The sequence below is a fragment of the Caretta caretta genome, chromosome 10, assembly GCF_965140235.1.
Source record: "Caretta caretta isolate rCarCar2 chromosome 10, rCarCar1.hap1, whole genome shotgun sequence".
Classification (NCBI taxonomy): domain Eukaryota; kingdom Metazoa; phylum Chordata; order Testudines; family Cheloniidae; genus Caretta; species Caretta caretta.
Window position 1 is genome coordinate 36051711 of NC_134215.1, and position 19269 is coordinate 36070979.

General features: G+C 51.2%; 1 protein-coding gene and 1 non-coding gene across 3 annotated transcripts; both read right to left on the minus strand.

Moving 5' to 3' along the window:
* Nucleotides 1-1129: 1129 nt before the first annotated feature.
* METTL26 (methyltransferase like 26) lies at nucleotides 1130-15408 on the minus strand. 2 transcript variants are annotated; one of them, XM_048866784.2, is made up of 6 exons: nucleotides 15112-15406; nucleotides 6274-6436; nucleotides 5299-5358; nucleotides 4499-4566; nucleotides 3182-3260; nucleotides 1130-2346 (listed from the first exon to the last, which is right to left on the minus strand). In XM_048866784.2, the coding sequence occupies exons 1-6, from the start codon at nucleotides 15306-15308 to the stop codon at nucleotides 2299-2301; spliced, it is 615 nt and encodes a 204-aa protein (XP_048722741.1). In that variant the 5' UTR covers nucleotides 15309-15406; the 3' UTR covers nucleotides 1130-2298. The 2 variants fall into 2 exon arrangements, with proteins under 2 accessions (XP_048722741.1, XP_048722743.1); XM_048866786.2 differs by lacking the exon at nucleotides 3182-3260 and having other exon boundaries at nucleotides 15112-15408.
* A 564-nt stretch (nucleotides 15409-15972) lies between these two features.
* On the minus strand, nucleotides 15973-16043 carry TRNAG-CCC (transfer RNA glycine (anticodon CCC)). The gene has a single exon. It is a non-coding gene; the product is annotated as a tRNA-Gly (tRNA).
* Nucleotides 16044-19269: the final 3226 nt, after the last annotated feature.

The following is a 19269-nucleotide window of genomic DNA, read 5'->3' on the forward strand; positions in this document are numbered from 1 at the left end:
GAAACTGAGGCACAGGGCAGTGAAGTGAGTTGCCCAATTGTCCCTGAGTCCCAGACCAGTGCTGTATGTACTAGGCCACACTGCCTCCATTAACCCCCACATGTGGCAGGCTCTCTTTAACTTTAGGTACAGCAGAGGGCAAAATTTCCCCTTCAGCAACACAACTGAACCCTCTGGCAGTTAGGAGGAAGCCTCCTTCAGTCCCTGCTGCTGGGACTATTTGGGGCTATGTGGCCACTGGCCCTGGGATGGAGCCACACTAGCCAGGAACCCTCAAAGCATGAGGGAGCCTCATTTCAATTGCTACTGCTCTAGGCCAGGCTTGACCCAGACTCGAGGCAGCAGGCTGCTGAGCCCCATAGTAGCCAGCAGTTCAGCACAAGGCTGCTGGAAGAATAAAGCTGCCCTAGCACAGCTTGGCCTGTGCTCCCAAGCTGGGCTATAAGGCAGCTTTCAGACTTGCCCAAGAACCCCCCGCCCAAGAAGCCAGCTGCCCTGCACCAACCCAGGCATGTTCACACCCATGGCCTGTGGACAGAACCTTCTCCATTAGCTGCTCTCCCTCAGCAATGGCCTTGTTCCCCCTTCCATACTGGGGTCCCCTGGAGGCAGTGCCCAGGAGGGTGGCTGGAGCTCCCCTCAGTGCTCACAGCCCTGCTGCCTTTGATCACAGCACAGCACCAGCTGCTAATAATCTCCCACAGCGCACTGCCTGCTGCACAGAAGAACAGGAAATCTACACTAGGGCACAGGGGGTTATGCCAGGCTGGAGCTGGGGTGAAGCCCTGCCTGCAGCCAGCTCCCTCTACCCCCAAGATGTCCCCCAACATTGCTGCATGTCCAGAAAATCCACATCCCCCCCCCTCTTACCTCCAGGCAGCGCCAGCCAATGGTGGAGACTCCCTGCATGATCTCTGAGCGGCCACAGTGTCCCCTCTCTCCCACCCCAGGGGCCTTGAGTAAGCCTCAGGTTGGCTGGGGGCCAGGCTGATTGAGTGAAATGCTTTGCCCGCCCCCCCCCAGGTGGAGGGGTGGCTACACGCCCTGAACACTTGCCATGCCATGGCAGGGGGCGGCCTGTAGCTAGGGGACACCCCCCGCAAAAACAAAGCCCCAGGTTAGGCCAACCTCATGCAGACACCAGCAAAAGCAACTTCTTTATTGTACCAAACGCCACATGATCCCGTGCAGCAGCCTCCATGGAGGAGCTGGTCCTCCTCTCGCCACCCCTCCCCCAAACCAAAATCAAGGCAGTGCCACATTCGAGCCACTAGAGGGAGCCCCTGCCTCACATAGCCTAGAACCACAAGGGGGGGACTTTTTTTTTTTTTTTAAAGTAGTTAGGGTGAGATTCTCCACGGTGCGCATGTGATTTAGGAGCCAAATTCCCTTCAAACAGTGATGGGACCTATAGCCCTAAATCACACAGGCACTGGGAAAATCCCACCCCTATATTTTAGTTCCCGTTCACATTACCCCCTTGGCAGGCTAGCCTGGGATTATTCATGAAGCGCTGGCGGGGTGGGGGAGGTATTGAGACTGGCCAAGGAGCTGGCCTGTGGGTTGTTTCATGCTCCCCTTGCACACGTGACTAGGCCTGACAGCTCCTAGGGGCAGTATATCAGGACCAGTGTACTTGAGGCGAGGCCCTTAAATAAGCTGGCGTAGGGTCAGAGGCTCTTGCACCTGAACAAGTCAATAGGAGCAGTGGGTGCTCAGCTCCTGAAACCAAGCCACTTAGTAGGTAGCCAAAGGGCACTGCCCGTTTTCAAGCTCAGGGAACATAGGGCTTGAGCAGAGAAAAACAAACAGCTGCAGGAGTGTAAGTAAAATGATGCCAAGGCCCATGGGGACTGTGGAACAGTCACCAAGAGAGACAGCTACACCCAGATCGACTGCAGAGGCTACATCCCAGTGGGAGAGGTGACCCAAGCTGCATATCCACTCAGGTGGCCTATTCCTCATCTGGTTCCCTCACCCCTTGGGGAACGACAATAGGCGGCTGTAGGATGTCAAGACCTGATCAGCTCAGGTAGGTAGAAGCAAGCAGTGCAGGTGAGCTTGCAAGAGAGATCCTGGTTTTGTGGCCTCATCCCTGGGGGCTTTGGGGGGAGGGAACGTGAGCTACATACAATACAGTCCCTCCACCGCACATTAGCAGCAGCATCCATGTAAAGTCGGTCAGTATCAATCCCAGTGGTGCGTCTCCACGAAAAGACCCATAAGAGCGCTATGGACACTGAAAAGCAGCGGGGTGTGGTTCAGCAGGCGGCTGGCCACTGGGGCGGGCTCCACAGGTCACTGCTTGCGGAAAATGAGACACTTGTTGTTCGCGGGCATGTCCACCTAGAGGCACAAAGCCAGGGTTAGAGCTCTGCGGCAGCACCAAGAGGCCTGTTTGCCAGGCAGCCTGGCTCCAGCTAGCTGTGTACAAGCCCTAGAGCACCAAAGGCCACCGATGCTTGGGAGGGGGAAATGGGAAGACTCCAGCCCCAGCCTCTCCAGCAGGAGGAGCTGCAGGGAACGCAGCAGGAGCTCTCAGCTACGCCAGCCCCAGCCTCTCCAGCAGGAGGCGCTGCAGGTAATGATGTGGACTATGACCAAATCACACCAGACCTCTGCCATGCCCACAAAAGCACTGGAAAGAGGCCAGCCCCCTATCCACCATCACCAACCAGATTCTGCTATCGGGGAGGGGGGAGCACTGAGGGTGGCCCTGGTTCAGATTATTCCCTTCCACCCCAGGGCCCAAGAGGGGACGGACTCCTGTTTCCGCTGCAGAGAAGGAATGGTGCTTCCCCCACACGGCTAGGAAATGAGGGCCAGAGAACACGGCTGGCCGGAGGAAGGAACTCTCTGCAGACAGCAGTGCCGGCGATTCTCCTAGTGCAGTGCTGCCTGGTCCTGAGTTCTCATTCCCTCCCACGAGCCAGGCCTGTTCCCAGTGCTGCAGCCTTAAAAGTGCCACCTTCGGCCAAGCCAAAGGGCAGGGTCCGGTCTGCCCAGCTCTGGCAGGGGAACCCCAAGGCGTGCTTTGAAGGGTGGACAGTCCCATCCTCCTAGCAGTATCCCCCTGTATGTGGGATCCCAGGCCCCCGTTGGGCTCTCACTCAGGATCCAAGACAGGCATGTGCCCTCTCGGTATATGGGAATCCAGCACAGTGCAGCTCTAGGCACCCACCATCCTCTCCAGACACAGCCCGTTGGCCTCGGCCAGCTGCTGCAGCAGAGCTGTGTCCCGAAGGCCCCAGGCCGGGTTTCTGCCAAGGAGAGAGACCAAACATCTGGCAAATATATCATTCCCGCCACATGGCCACAGGCCCCCACGGTGCTGAGGGCTCTCGGACTCTGGGGTTCAGAAGAAGCCCCTCTCCCACAAAGGGGGCTAGGACAGCGGCAGCCCCAGGGATCCCGTCACCCTCAAGAGATCCTGTCTGGGGTTCTTGCCCAGGACTGGAGTCACCCCAGAATGCACCAGCTGTGGTGTGGTGGCTGGATGATCACAGGGAGAGGGGTATTGTGGGTAATGCTTTCAGCTCCTCGGTCAGTGAGTGGCTGGAGCAAACTCAAAGGCATGAGGAGAAAATCAGAGCCAAGGTGCCGTATGCTGACTATGACAGGGCACCTGCAAGGCCGTGCCCTGTGAAATGTGGGGGTGCATGGGGAATGGGGGTGGGGCAGGGGAATGGCTGGGTCTAAGCTGGTGGAAGGACCTGGACTGACAGTCCCCAAGACTGAGCATCAGGTCCAGCATGGACACAGGGCAAGCTGCCCCCAGCAAACCCCAACCCTACCCGGGTGCGCTACCCTCTATGGGAGTTCGGTTTGCATGGCCCGTCTTGCCATGGCCTCTCTGCTGAGCAATACTACCCACCATAGAGATGAGACGCAGCCAGGGCCCTCGGTGGAGATCCACCGCGCCATCCTCTGGCTGAAGCTGCACCTGCTATGCCAGCGACTGCATGTTTGAGCTTGGGCGGGATTCAAACTGCCAACCGTGGGGGGGTAAAGAGCTGCTGAGCCCATTACCAGTCCCCATAGTTCCTCAGCCCCCATGGACCCTGTCTCTACCAATGCCCTGGGGCCTGAGCTGGCCTGTGGGACTCTGTATGTGCCTGGCTGGGTGCACCTTGGGGTCTCCTGCTTGTCCCTCTCTCAGCTCCCCCCACCCTGGGTGGTAACTGCTCCAGGCCACAAGAGAGGGCGTGTTGCCTAGCTCCTCCTACCCACCCCTTTTCCATGCAAAGGGAAGCTGTGGTCCCACAGACGGGGGGTGGGAGGGAGAGGGAAGGAAATGTACACTCTGCCGATTTGTGCCCTCCTCCCACCCTGCCCCACTTCCCAAGCAACTGGGACCTAAATCTCTGCAGACGCCTGCTGGGTCTGGGTCCTTGTTGGTATCAAAGAGCGCCTCCCCTGTGGCCACAGGGCATCTGGGCCATTAGATCCCCTTGGCCCAGCCCCTCTCCCTCCCTACACCCGAGCCAGGCTCTCCTACCTCTGCCTCAGGGAGCAGTCGAAGTCCACATTGCTCTGCGGGCTGATCTGTCCGTTGACGGCGTAGGGCTGAGGGGACAGGACGTAAAGGGATTCATTACAGAGCCAACTCAAGGCATGCACTAGCTTGATGCCACAGACCAGGCGTGATTTCCCAGTGGGTTGGGATTGGGCCCAGCCCCCACCTCACCCCATTCCTAAACACTGCGGGGGAGAAATCAGAGAGCAGAGGTGGAAACATGCCAAGGTCAGCAGACAGACCTGGACCCATGAACCACCCAGACCAATATGGTACGAGTGAGGCACTGCCCGCCAGACTGCGCCCCAGATGTGTACGTAAGGCAGGGGAGGACGATGGGGATTGTGCTCACACAAAGGTACAAACTCCTGAGATGGGGGGGATGGAGACGGAGTGTTCATGTCCTAAGCTGGGAGGAAGCTTGTGTTCCGCCTAGGACGTGTGTGTAAAACCTTGCAGGAGCCATCAAACGTACAAACCAGAGAGCAGAAACTGTGAGCAGGGCCACCTGTGCTGGAAAGGGAGGCTGCCCAGGGCTCAGCACACTCAGGGCCAGATTTTCAGAAGTGCTGAGCTCCCAGCGTGCTAATCCAGCCCCTAGTGGGTCTAGCTTAACCCCTCACTGCCTGGGCCAGCTAACAAACAGCCTAGCCCCCGACCCAGACACACAGCACCTGCTGTGCTCACTCCACCCGCCCTTGGGGCTCTTTCACCTGCCTGGACTGCAGGCACACTGTGTCCCAGTCCAGCTGGGCTGTGCCCACCAAGGGACCATTGCTTACCCCATAGGTGATCAGAACAGCTTTGGGTTTCAGCAGCTTCCCTGCTCCTTTGAACAAGCCCTGGGGAAACAAACTCAATAAAGGATGGAGCCCCCACGCACAAGAAATTGGACGCATGCTAAGTGTGCGATGGCCGGGCCCCTTGCAGTGCCCACCGGGGGCAGCCAGTGACTACCTCTTTCCTCATTTCCATGGCTGGTCATGTTCCTCCCCACCCTGCCCCTAAGCGTCTCAGCACGTGACTCTGGGCATGAGCCAGCTCCAGCATGGCACAAGGGACCCTCTCACCCTTATGAAGTGGATGCTAAAATAAAAATCGCTCCACCTGTCCCATCCCAGCATCTGAGAGAAGGATTCTCAGCTTGTTCGCTGGTACATATTGTGTGCCCCATCACAGCCCATTGGTGAGCATATACAGAGGTTTGTAAGCGATCTGAGGCCGTGGAGCCACATGGGGGCGGAGAGGGAGATATCTAGAATCAGGTCAAGCTCATTTGCTCTCATTCTGACATAGGACCCTGCACACCTGAGGATTAACCAATGGGAAAGAGTAAAATTTGTCCCTCTAGGATGGGTTTGGAGTTAAACGCACAGGACTGGGAGTGAGGACTATAGGCAGGTTACTTCAGATGCCACATAATTCAGTTTCCCCATCTGTCCAATGGGGATAAAAGCACTGTGCTGCCCCAGGGGGTAGTGAGACTGAGTTCATCAATGTCTGTGAAGTGCTTTGGGATCTAGGACAGGAAGGTGCTTTAGAAGGGACAGTATCAGGGGTACAATCAAGGAATAAACATCTATAATCCACTAGATGGCACCACAGCTCTTCCGAATATTGGTTACCCAAGGCTAACCAGGGAAGGCCAGCTGAGATGCCAGGCAGCTAGCGCGTGACTGTACTCTGTGTGCAGAGACCGTCTGCCCAGCCCAGTGGGGTCCAGAGAATTCCCATAGCCCCAGACAAAGGGCCCTCACCTCAGTGCACCTCATCTCAGAGATGTGCATCATATTGATGTTGACGATGAGATCCAGGGTGTTGGGCCTCACGCCACCCCACGTCTCCCAGCTCTGCGATGAGTCCAGGAAAATCGGTGGCCTCACGTTCCTGACTCTCAGCGCTGCGATGAATGCAGAGATGCTGTGGGGGGAGAAAGGAGAGCACCTCTTGATGGGCACGCCAGACCCGAGCACTGCACAGGTACTTGTTCCCAGCCACAGAACTGGCACATGCGACTCCTGCTCCAGGGGAGTGCCTGCCTTCTCTCATCCAGCACGGGGCATTCTGCCGTCAGCGCTATTACAGCAGTGACTGAGCTCCAGGCCCCACAGTGCTAAATGCTGGGAGACAGCCCCATGGAGCTCACCATTTAAGTCACTGACCAGGTGGCTGAGAAGAGTAGCCCCAGCTGGGATGGGGGGGGGGGGGTTGGGCCAGGGCCAGCATTGGAGTCAGTGGAGCAAAGCTGGGCCAAACCCGAGTGCTTCTACAAATACAAATCCCAGCCCTAACCTCGGTGTCACCGGGGAAGCAACCCTGCAAGCTCAGCAAGGAGCTCTTGGGCAGGGGCTGGAGCTGGTCGGATAACTAGAGATCTTCACACTCCAGGACTCCTTTCCCCAGCATGGACTTCCCCTCCCACTGTTGAGTGGGAAAACAGGCCCGACTTCCCCAGCTGTCCCCTCTCATAGGCACTGTTATTAAGCTGAAGACCAGCAGCTCTTTCCCCCTTCACCATAGTCAGAGCCTCCTCCAGGCCCCCAGGTTAAAGCGGAGATCTCTCCTTCCAGCCTCCCATTCAGGTCACTCTTTCATAATCCTGCTCGGAAAGTGTAGCCTATTAAATCCAGGGTGGACTGCCGTGGAAACTGCACCCCAGCCCCTCCCGCAGCAGCTGCAGGCAGATCACTTCCTCTGTTTTAAAAAGGGGCCTCTGACAGAGTTCCTCACATTTTGGGTTTCCAATATGGGATAATCGAAGGGGCAGATTTCCAGAGACTCTGGGCACTGCAATCTCCTGCTGAAGTGAATGATTAAACTGCAGCAGCTCAGCGCCTCTGAAAACCACCCCGCACCCAAGGCACTCTAAAGGTGGGGTTGAACTCCTCGGTCTTGTTTTGGGGCAGGGACTCTTACTGTGCAAGTGTCCTGCGCCTAACACAACTGAGCCCTGATCTTGATTGGGGCCTTCAATCACTACAGTAACAGAAAACCTGTTTGTATGTAGAAGGGGGCATCAGATGATGTAATTAGCAACTTCTCCAGGGTGTTGTGAGGAATACTTAATTTTGCAAAAAGAAAAGGAGTACTTGTGGCACCTTAGAGACTAACCAAGTACTCCTTTTCTTTTTGCGAATACAGACTAACACGGCTGTTCCTCTGAAACCTTAATTTTGCAAAGCAATTTCAAAATGCTAGATATGCTACCAGTGCTGAAATGCATCTCTGAAAAGAGCATCCGGGGTCCCTGCATTTGTGGCTCAATGGCCCACATAGGCCTATGAGTGAAATAACGTTTTTTCTACCCGACAGCCCTGCACTCTCAGCCTGGCCTCTGAGAGTCAAGCTGAGTTCTTGCTGGTGTGTGCATCCTTGGGATCCTGTTATCAATTCCGATGCACACAGCAGAACAGACATCAGATCTCTTTCCCAGAGCCAGGCTGGCCTGGCACGACTAGCAGGAGCAGTGAAAACCTCCTTCTGGAAACAGGTTGCTGATTTATAGCAGATGCATCTGATAACATAAGGAAAGGTCTCACCACTGATAAGATGTGAATACAGCTTAAGGGGAGAACCAGGGTGGATAAAAACCAATGATTTAAAAAAAAAAATTAAAAATAGTTTTTCCTCAAAAAGCATTTTATCAAAAAATCTGATCTAAAGATAGTTTTAATTAAGATACATTATAGCTCAAAGAGATCTCATCATGGAATAGGGATTATAAATTCTAATTCTATAGTATGAGACAATATATTCATGTAATGTTTAAGAAAAGTTTTGTAAAGGAGTTCCAACAGTTTATGGATTAGGGACCCAATCTTATGGGGTTTCAGGGGCTTCTGTATAGATTTAGGTTAATCTTTCTGTCTACCCAATGGGACTCCGTGCTCAGTCTATAAGATACCATCAGAGATGCTTAGTTTTGCAGTTCTTGAACTGTGGATTTGTGTCTCCAGAGATAACATGCTTGTTAACAGCAAAAAGGTTTTTAAATCAATAAATATATAGAGGTGAGAAATAATATACCTCAACCCTATTGTCCCTCTGCACATTTGTGTACACACAGATTCAATCCTTACCTCTCTAAAAGTGCAAAGTTTCAAAAAGTTCAATGAATAGAAGATTGTTGGAGGCAGAATAGATCTGGACAAGGAGAAGAAGTCTGGAGATAAATGTGAGAAGGGAGGGACAGGCAGCAGAAACAAAAGTGAAACTGTTTGAGCAGCATATTCCAGAAGCCTTGAGGTCTTTCTGAGTGTAGCCTTCATTGATTTGAGATCTACCATACCGTTCTCACTGGAAGGGAAAACCTATAATGGCAGCAGGCCGTAAAACAGACCCAGTTTGGGAATATTTTAATGAAGTTCCTCCACCTGTGGGTAAGACAGGCATGCATGCAAAATGCAAACAGTGCAACAAAGAAATGCAGGGCCTGGTTGCCTGAATGAAACAACATCATGAAAAGTGTCCCTTCTCAGGAGGAAGCTGCGTTGATGATGATGAAGAAAGGAACATGTCTGAACATGCAGGATCTTCAGGTTGGAAAACTTTTTTATTTCATATTTCTTTAAGGAATGCAGTGCTCATTTGATGCACCTCCTAGCCAAAGACTTCAGTGTTCCAGAAATAAAGGCTAATGTTGAAATTGCAAAATACTTCCGTAACAACCATTTTGCAGCAGCTGCTCTGAATAAAGTGGGAGGAACCAAGCTAACTCTCTCACAGGACGTGCGATGGAACTCAGCAGTGGACTGTTTTGAGCACTAGATCAAGAACTGGCCTAATCTGATGACAGTTTGTGAACAAAATCGTGAAAAAATAGATGGCACAGTCACAGCCAACGTTCTTAACATGGGGCTTAAGAGAAATATTGAACACATGCTGAGTATCCTGAAGCCTATTTCTGTAGCCTTGAACAAAACGCAGGGAAATAGCTGTTTTACTGCTGACGCTGTTGAAATTTGGAAGGAACTGAGTGAGATCTTCAAAAGAGAAATATGCAATGACAGAATTAAATGACAAGCATTAAAAAAACTGAACGGGACAAGCACTAACTCCAGCTCATTTTCTTACAAATATTCTCAATACTCGGTACGAGGGTCAAACCTTAAGTGCTGAAGAAGAGGAGTTGGCTACGACATGGACATCCAGCAACCATCCTGCCATAATGCCAACCGTAATAAACTTCAGAGCTAAGGGTGAACCATTCAAGAAATATATGTTTGCTGATGTTTTAAAGAAAGTCACACCAGTGAACTGGTGGAAGTCACTTAAGCACTTGGATTCAGAGACTGTTGAAGAGATCTCACTTTTAACAGTAGCTTCTTCTGCCAGTATAGAAAGAATATTTTCTTCCTTTTGACTAATTCATTCCAAACTGAGAAATCATCTGGAACCTGACAAAGCAGGGAAACTTGTTTTTCTTTTCCAGATTACAAACAAACAGAAAAATGAAGGTGAAGACGACTGAGTTAGCTGCAGAAGCCAAGTTTCTCATGGTGACCAGGCTGACACTGTCTATTTAATTTGTTGGGTTTTTTTAAATTCATTTAACTATTTTAGTTAAAATAAATTTTAACAAAAACAAACATGATTTTAAAAACATTGAATGTTTAACTGAATTAAAAAATTCATATGCTTATTTTGCTAAAATACTATAGATTTGCTGTTGAATACATAACATTGTTGGTTTAGTTAAATAAAACAATTTAAATGTCTGTCTGGTGATGTTCTCCTCCTAATACAGCATGGCAAGAAAATCTTCCAAATATTATTCACCTCTCAATGACTTCATAAATATCTGCTTCAATTACCTTTGGTAAATGAAATAACCAAATAATCATTCATTTTCCGATATAGCTGTAAAACTAATCTGAAAAGTGTTCAAAATAAATCACTTTAAAAATGTATAGTGTGTAAAAATTAAACCTACATCTATCTCTGAGTTGTGAAGAATATGTATTAAGGTTATAACAACCCACAAGAATGCACTTCTATGGAGAAATCCATGATTAAATCGAGTCATTTCCAGAATCAAGGGGCTACTGCTGAAGACACTCTGATCTCAACTTCTTATGGGGCAAACCTAGAGGCTCTCAAGATGAGAGCATCAGTTGACCTCTGACAGCAGGAGAGGGGTCCTCTTTAGAGGAGACGTGTACCAAAACTGCAAAGAAATGCATAGCCATATCCAGCTATTTAGCTCACTGAATAGACACTAAGAGCAAGTCAATTTTAGACCATCACTTGCTAGATCACCTTTTAAATGGGAACACATCCCAGCCCTCTGCATCAGGAGAGACAGAACAGCCACACAAGGGGTTGAGCGTCACAGTCAATCTTATTTGTAGTATGACAGCACTTTGAGGCCCTGATCAAGGTTGAGGGCCCATTGTGCCAGGTGCTGTACACACACCATAGCACCAAAGAGCTTACAGTCTAAATAGAGATGACTGATGGAAGAACGATTCTTGTCCTATCTTACAGAAGGGACACAGAGAGATTACGGGACACTGGCCAGGGCCCAAAGGGAGCCTGTGGCAAAGCCCATCTTCCCAAGCCAGTCCTTTAACCCCAAGAGTGTCTTTGCTATAGACCATTCTAGGAGGGTACAGGAAAGCCCAGTGCTTTGTGCTGACAGACAGGAACACATCGGAGCGGGGTGGGGGATTAAAAAATGTAATTCCTATTTTCCACTCTGTCCCTCCCAACCGCCCTGCTCAGTCAATGAGGTCTGGAGGACTTTGCCTGTTTTACAAACTAATGGTCTGATTGGCAGCCGCCCTGGCCTATCCCCAGTGTCGTCATTTACACCAGATAATTTACACCCACTTTGCATTAGTGCAAATGGAGATTTGAGGCCAGGGGCAGCTCTTCAGAAAAACTAGAGGTGGGGTGAGGTTGGGCTGGCATACAGATGTGATTCCGTGATATCCTGAAAAGCTGGGCCCAGGGGCAGAAAGCAGAAGACAGAGACCTGTGAAAATTGGAGGGGGCAATCCAAGGTCCTGGGGGGGGGGGGGGCGCATCTTCCCTTTGAACATAACAACCCTGTAACAGGTGCAGGGTGATGGTGAATCAGGTCTTCTGTGTCTTTGCCTCTTGCTGCCAGGCTTGGGAAGACACAGAGCCCCCGCACCGCAGGTTACGAACACACAGGAGACCCTAGCCCCACACTCTCCGACAGCCCAGACACGGGCCTTCCAGCCACTGATTCACAGCAACGAGGCACTGCACCACAAAAGCAGCGCAGAAGCCAATCCTGAACGCACTCAGGTCTGATACCAGTAACAGGGAGGCAGGATTTTTCCCAAACACACAGCAGGGTCCCTCCATTCCCCAAGCAGCTGTTCCGGCACAGACACTACAACTGCCAAAGCCAGTCACCAGGCTGAGACTGTCTAGACAAGAGGGCACAGACCGAAAAGGAGCATGCAAATCTCCCATCGCAGCCATGGCAACGGGGAAACTTCGCAGCCTGGTAACTCCAATTCTGACAGACCCGGAATTTCAATCAAGAGCAGGCTGGCTGGAAGTGAGGAGAGAGTTTAAATCAGTACCAAGACATTTAAAATGGCCAAGTTCCATGCATAGGCTTCAAGATGTGCCCTTTTAAACCGACAACCAGTGCTGGTGAGAGGGAAGGTGAACCAGGCCGGTGTGTTAAGGGTTTCAGAGGAGGTCTGGCAGAAGGGTGAAGAGAAACAATTTCCTAAAGTGCATTTTCAAACATTCTTTTCCCGAATGTAAATTGGAAAGGGATCTGGGTGTGTCATAGTGGATCACAAGGTAAATGTAAGGGGACTGTTGGCCCCTTACTAAAACTCAGCGAGGCTTTTTGGTTGGCTAGGTCCCAATACCAAAAGAAAGGGGAAGGGGTCGATAGGAAACCAGGACCCTGAGACTGACAGTCCCCAAGGGCAGCAGGGAGAGGCCAATGCTCCAGCCTGACTGACAGGGCAGACAGGAAAATGACCGAGTCAGGGGGTCAAAAAGGTCCCGTCCTTCATGTGAGCTGGAATCGCCCTGTGTCAGACAGACAGAGTGGGGTCGAGCTAAGGAGAGAGCAGATCCCGTGCTGGGAGCAGAGCTGCAGCCACAGAGCCAGAGGGGCCAGAGAAGCAACCCAAGGGGCTGGATGCAGAGCAGCAGCATCAGTACTGAGGCGGAGTGGAGCCAGAGCAGTCTAGAGTCGGGTGCGGTGAGCAACTGGGGCCAGCCAAGGGGGGACCCTGGGCAAAGGGCCCAGCACAGAAAGACACCCACAGCCAAGGGTCCTTGCAGGCCAGACTGGGAAGGGGATCTTAACCCGACGGGGGGCTGACGTTAGGAAGAAGGGTCCCACCACCCAAAGCCCAGAGGTGTGTGGACGCCACCAGAGCAAGTGTCCAACCCGCAGCATCCCTGCGGCACAGCCAGGGCCTGAGAAGAAGGCCTGGGACCTACAAGGAACAGACTGAACTGCCCTGATGTTCCCGAGACACTGTTTGTGATGTTCCCTGCCACAGAGTGGGGTGATGTGTTTCCTTTAACCTTTCCCATTTTCCCTTATTCTTTTTAAATTAATTGCTGATTAAATAAATTGTATTTGCTTTAAATTGCATGTAATGATCAGTGAGTCAGGGAAGTGTCCAGTGCAGAGAGAGTACCCCGGAGTTGGGACACCGTAGTCCCTGTCCTAGGTGACCACAGCAAGGTTGGGGGGGGTCGAGCCCCCCAGGAATCCTGGGCCCAGCCTTGTTGGGGTTTCAAGGACTCTGCCAGACAGGAGAGTGGAAGGGGAGTCCTCAAGGGCAGGGAGGCCACTGGGTAAAGGAAGTGGGAGCAAGGACGCAGGTCCTTCCGCTAGCCCATTTCACCCACGTAGTGCAGAAGCCAGGAAAGTTCCCCACAATAGCGGGACCATTCCCCCACTTACATAAACATGAGTCAGTGTAACACTGTTGCACAAAAAGCAAACATTCTGGAATGTATTAGCAGGAGCTTTGTAAGCAAGACACAAGAAGTAACTCTTCTGCTCTACTTTGCACTGATTGGGCCTTAACTCATTATTCCCATTTTACAGATAGGGAAACTGAGCCACAGATGGGTGAAGTGATTTGCCCAAGATCACCCATGAGATCAGTGGCAGAGTCAGGAACAGACCCCAGCTCTCTTAAGTCCCAGTCCAGTGCTCTACCTATTAGACCACACTCCTCAAATGACGCAGTAGTACTAGGTGGTTGCCAACTAGATCTTCATGCAGCTTGGCAGCACATTCTCATCACACTCCCCACTCCACTGAGCAAGGAGAGCACGCATTAAAAAGTGGAGGGTGCAACGCTCAGGAGTGACAAGGTCAAAGCCACCCTAGTGGAGCCTGCTGTTCACCCTAGCCATAGCGGCAATGCAGTGAGCCCTGGAGGTGGGGTGGGGTGAGAATGCTGCAATTTTCTGCTTAATGCAGTGTAACAAGTTATTGTTTGCAAGCGCACTTTGTTAGTCTAGTATTGTTATGAAGGTAACACTCATGGGGAAATCAGGGTCCATCTTCCACTAAAATGAGAAGATTTGGCTTTTTTCATATTTGGTGCACTTTGCATGCTTCATCTCATGACACTTCAGAACACCAGGGGGACATCAGTAAATAGACCTCCATTTTACAGGGGGGAAAATGGGGACAACAGGATCAATATCAACTTTTTTTGGTTAAGTGGCCACAGGTTTTGGGTGCCCTATGTGACACCTGAAAAAACAGGCTCAGAGTTTCTCAGTCCAGGCAGGCAAAAATCAGTGGCAGCTTTTGAAAATCTTAGCCCAAGGGACTTGCCTGCCAATGTGGATCTAGGCGCTCCTGGCTCCCAGATCTGTGTTCTGACTACTAGGCTAAACCTCTCAATGTAATTAGTTACATTATTGAGATTGATCTGTGAAGACTGTGAATGGGATGGGGATTTTGACTGCAAGCATCCTGAAATATATTATATTGTTTTGATTTGGAATAGAGTCAGAGCAACGCCCAGAAATCTTCCTGACTGGTTTCTGGGGTTGGTTTAGATTTGTTTCCTTAGTAAGCATATCCCCGTGAAGGGGATAAGTTAGTCAAAAATGCAAAAGGTAAAACAACAACAAAAAACTTAAAATCAGACAAGAAGCCGAGCTCCAATAACCACCTCTACTGCCAAGCAAAGGGACTCACCCAGAGCCGGGATCTTTATGGGTCTGGTTTCCGGATGCAATTAAGCCTGGATCAGACCAGAAATCCACAGGAGTGGAATCACAGAGTTGTCACATGAGCAACCCCGCCACCAACTCCACAGACCCGCCCTGGATGGCAGGGCTCGGTTAGACCATGGGAGATGCGTTAACTCAAAAACAATCGTAGTAACTCTCGCTGCAGGCGAGGCCGGGCAGGGGGCAGCCGAACAGAGACCGGTCAATGAACAGCCGCCCGGCGGTACTGAACCAATCCGGGCGCGAAGCGTCCCTCGCCACCACGAGCCGCCCTGGACTCGCCGGACACCCGGGCCGGGCCCCGTGACACCCACACCCGGGGTCCCCCTCTAACACGCCCCCGGGCTCGGAGGCGGCGGGCCCCGCCGGCAGCGCGCCCCCACCTCTCGAGGCACTTGGGGTCCACGTCGGAGGGCTGCCAGAGCAGGTTGGGCAGCGCCCGGGCGCAGTGCACCGCGTGCTGCCCCGAGCCCGAGGCCACCTCCAGCAGCCGCACCTCGGCCGCGCCGGGGCTCACGTAGTCCCGCAGCACCCGCAGGATGGGCTCCTTGTTCCGCTCCGCCGCCGCTGCCACGATCATGCTGCGGGGAGCGGGCCCCGGGAGCCGCCACCGCCGCAGCCCCAGCGCCGGGAAAGCGCCTCGGCTCCACGCCGCGGCGGCGGAGCCCAGAGCGGGAGACGGCCGGGGCATGCTGGGAGTTGTAGTCCCGGAGAGTGCGGCATCCCAGGAAAGGTCGCGGCAAGGTCAGAGGAAAGAGACAACAAATCCCAGAATGCACCAGTCCAGGTTCCCTGTCCCGCCCCCCACCTTAAAGTGACCGCAGCCAATTTCTCATGGGAAGATGATGGGGGGTCATAAAGGGGGCGAGGGGGTTCGTGCAAATGCCCCCAAAGGGAGGGACATAATCCTGGCCCGCTCCGGGTCTGCAGGGGGAGCTCTCCAGCCCTTGCTTGAAATGACAGCCCCACAAAGGAAAAAGGGGATCATGCCCCACAAGGAGGGGAGAGGGGGCAATGCCACCCGCAGACTCCCGCACCCCCGTGCTGCTGGTGGCTGCCAACACGAGTAACACGGGGAGGCACCAGGGGGACAGACAAATAAAAGGGGGGGCTCAGAGGGGGGCTAGGTTAAAGAGGGGCTCTGATGGTGCAGCCGATGAGAGGGATTCCAGGCAGTCTGGAGACACTGAGGGTGAGGGTGAGGGCGGGCACGGAGGGGCATCCGAGAAGAAAAAAAAGTTTTCTGCGCCGCCCGGGAATCGAACCCGGGTCGCAAGAATGGGAATCTTGCATGATACCACTACACCAGCGGCGCGACTTGCGATAGGGGTTCCTGGCCGATCCTATCATACTATGCCATGCAGCTCCATCTATAGGCTCACCACAGTATTGTTCTGCAGGGCTAGCGAGGATTAGCCGCGGGATGGCCACGGCCTTGCTATTGTAGGAGAATACAGACGCAAGAGGGCTCCCTGTTACACCCCAGCGCTGAGGTGGCTGGCACAGGTACTTACCCGCTTTGCAGCCGCTGCTCGCCTGCCCTTGTGCAGTTCTGCCACTAGCCACATTTTGCCTTTTAGTCTTTCCTAATGGATAAATAATGAATAGGGAACAATAATAATTAGTGATTAATAGAAGAATAACATGATTGATAATATATCTTACATTTCTACAGCGCCGTTCATCCTGCAGGATCCCAAAGTGCTTTATAGACCATGCTATACAGAAAGTCTGCCCATAAAATGCAGCCATCTCTGGAGTGGAGGAGGGCAGTAACCATCCAGTGCTGCAGGAGAAGGAATGCTAGATGACTAGCAGAGCATTTACCAAAAGTTTCACCAAACTTTTAATGTTCAGGGGGAAAAAATGCAATGTCACTTAGAATGAACAATTTAAGGTGGAACTGTTTGTCGTCTGTAACTGAAGGGTTTGATAGATTGGGAAATGCACTGTGAGCTAAGTGGCTAAGTATAAACAGCTCACCGCCACAATATGCAATATGATTAAATTCATATTTCAAGATTCAAAGGCCAGCAGGGACCATTGTGATAATCTAGGCTGACTTCTTGCACAGCACAGTCAGCAAATCTTGCCCACTTCAGTAATTTCTGCATGAAGCCCATCATTGCTGTTTCAGCTAGAACGTATCTTTTATAAAGCCATCCAGTCTTGATTTAAACTTTTAAGGATTGCAAGTGAGATTGATTTAATGACTGAAATCCAGCACTCCCAGCTAAGTTGTTCCAATGGTTAATTATCCGTACTGTTAACAACTTGCATTTTACTTCTAGCCAGAATTTGTCCAGCTTCAGGTTCTAAGCGCTGGGCCTTGTTATGCTTCCCCCCCGCCTCCCCAGCTATGAGAAATGTCTACCCCACATAGGTACTTGTCAGCCATGATCAAGCCACTTCTTAACCATCTCTTCAAGAAACTAAATTGATTTATTCTTTAGCTGAGGTTTTTCAGACCTTGATTCATTCTGGTAGCTCTTTTCTGAACCCTATTTCTTTCTTTTCTGCATATTTATTACAAATTAATTATATTAAAGTAATAATTTCACAGTATTTGCTTCAGCAAGGTGGCAATCTGCACTCAATGCTTACTTTAGATAGTAACACATGGGTCAGAAACAAACTATCCTCTTCTCTTTCGTGCTGGTCTAACTGCTATATATGCTGTTCTTTAAAGGAGGAATACTGACATTAAGCTGAGTGATGTGATGGGCCATCTCGAGTACCTCTGTGTAATTAACATTCTGATGTGCATGAGAAAATGTAAGCCAATACTTATTTCTTTTTACTGAGAACATAGGATGAGAACATTTGACATTGGTGGGTGAGGGACCATCATCCCCTTTGCTCCTTTCCCATCGACCCTCTTTTTCACATGCCCTGTGCTTGTCAATGGCACCAAGTCCTTACGTGATCATTTGAAGTTTTAGGCTTTTGACAATATATCTGAGGCATCTGGCCAGCTCACTTTGATACTGTTATGCCGAAAGGTGCTAATGGCTGCCTGCCAGTGAGTGAGTCTTGGGTCCAGAGATAATCACAGACTCTGCCACCCCCTCTTTCAAGTTTGGCAGAAGGAACAAATCAAGTCCTGTTATATAGTAAAGATAGCTGCAGACTTTGGTGGCAGCCACCCTTGGCACTAAGCCTCATGGCTGGCCAGAGCTAACCCAGGTAGATTAAGAGGGGTTGCAGGCTGTGTGCGTTGGATGCCAAAAGCCAGGAGAAGCAGTTGTGAGTGTGACTCTGAGAAGAAGCAGAGGGCTTCTTGGGCACAGGGCTCACTGGAGGGGCAGACCTTGAGATTTCTGGACAAAGAAACTGCCTGCTGCGTTTTGTTTCTACTGCGTTCAGGGAAACAGGATGTTGTGGACATTCTTTATAAATAAACAAGAGTCCATCAAGATTATACCTGCCTTGTGTCATCAATTTCTCACACTAACTGTAATGGAAACAACCCTGCAAGGCCCTCAATACTGGCTAACAATTGTGGCCCAAAGGAACAACAATTCCATGCCATCGATAATGTGCAGACAAATGGGTGGATTAGACAGAGGGGATGAGAGAGGATGCAAACCTCTCCTTAGCTCAGCTTTTCCTTTGCTTTTGTAGTGCTGTGGCAGGCACTCGGGCAGAGCAGAGTGCATTCTGGAAGAAGTGGGGTTTTTTTTACCCAGAATGCTCTCTGCTGGCATGCATGAGGAATTGACCCTTGCAAGAGTGGCACTGGCAGGGCTACAGCTTTGGGGAGGGTGTCTCTGGATCTACAGAGGTAGCTGGAAAACATGACATGTGCTTTTTAACAGCCCAGCATAATACACTGGAATAGTAAAGTGATCCACATAATGGGCAGCTGCTCAGAAGGCATCTGGTGTCACTGCAGACCATGTCCTGGGAGCAGCGTGTGAAAGGTGTGCTGGCTGGAGTTTAGCTTGCATGATGGCCCTGCAATAGGTTCTAGCTAACCTAAGCAGGGAGAGCCCAATGTAAAACCCATTGGAGTAAATAGAAAGGCTGTCAAGGAGCAGACCTCTACAGCAGGGGTTCTCAAACTGGGGGTCGGGACCCCTTTCTCATAGCAAGCCTCTAAGTGCAACCCCGCCTTATAAATTAAAAACACTTTTTAATATATTTAACCCCATTATAAATGCTGGAAGCAAAGTGGGGTTTGGAGTGGAGGGGGGTTGTGAGCTGTCAGCCTCCACCCCAAACCCCGCTTTGCTCCCAGCATTTATAATGGTGTTAAATATATTAAAAAGTGTTTTTAATTTACAAGGTGAGGTTGCACTTAGAGGCTTGCTATGTGAAAGGAGTCACCAGTCACAAAAGTTTGAGAAACACCACTCTATAGCATCTGACATTCAGTACAGATTCCCCCCTGGAGGGTCTAGGTGTGTGGCCAAGTGGAAAATGTTGGATTCTGTCTTCTAACACACCCGCCGTGTGGCCACCCTGACCTTTCAAACCTCTGCAGCATGCTGCATGTCTCCCATGAGCCGGATGTTTATCTGTCCTGACCTTGGAGTGAA

What these genes read in the sequence shown, in the direction of transcription:
- METTL26 (XM_048866784.2), bottom strand. Translation starts at nt 15,308, where the DNA reads ATGATCGTGGCAGCGGCGGCGGAGCGGAACAAGGAGCCCATCCTGCGG. An exon ending in CTGAGATGAGGTGCACTGAG is followed by an intron (nt 5,359 to 6,273) that starts GTGAGGGCCCTT and finishes TTGTTTCCCCAG; the next exon opens with GGCTTGTTCAAAGGAGCAGG. An exon ending in GGCTGTGTCTGGAGAGGATG is followed by an intron (nt 2,347 to 3,181) that starts GTGGGTGCCTAG and finishes TTGTGCCTCTAG; the next exon opens with GTGGACATGCCCGCGAACAA.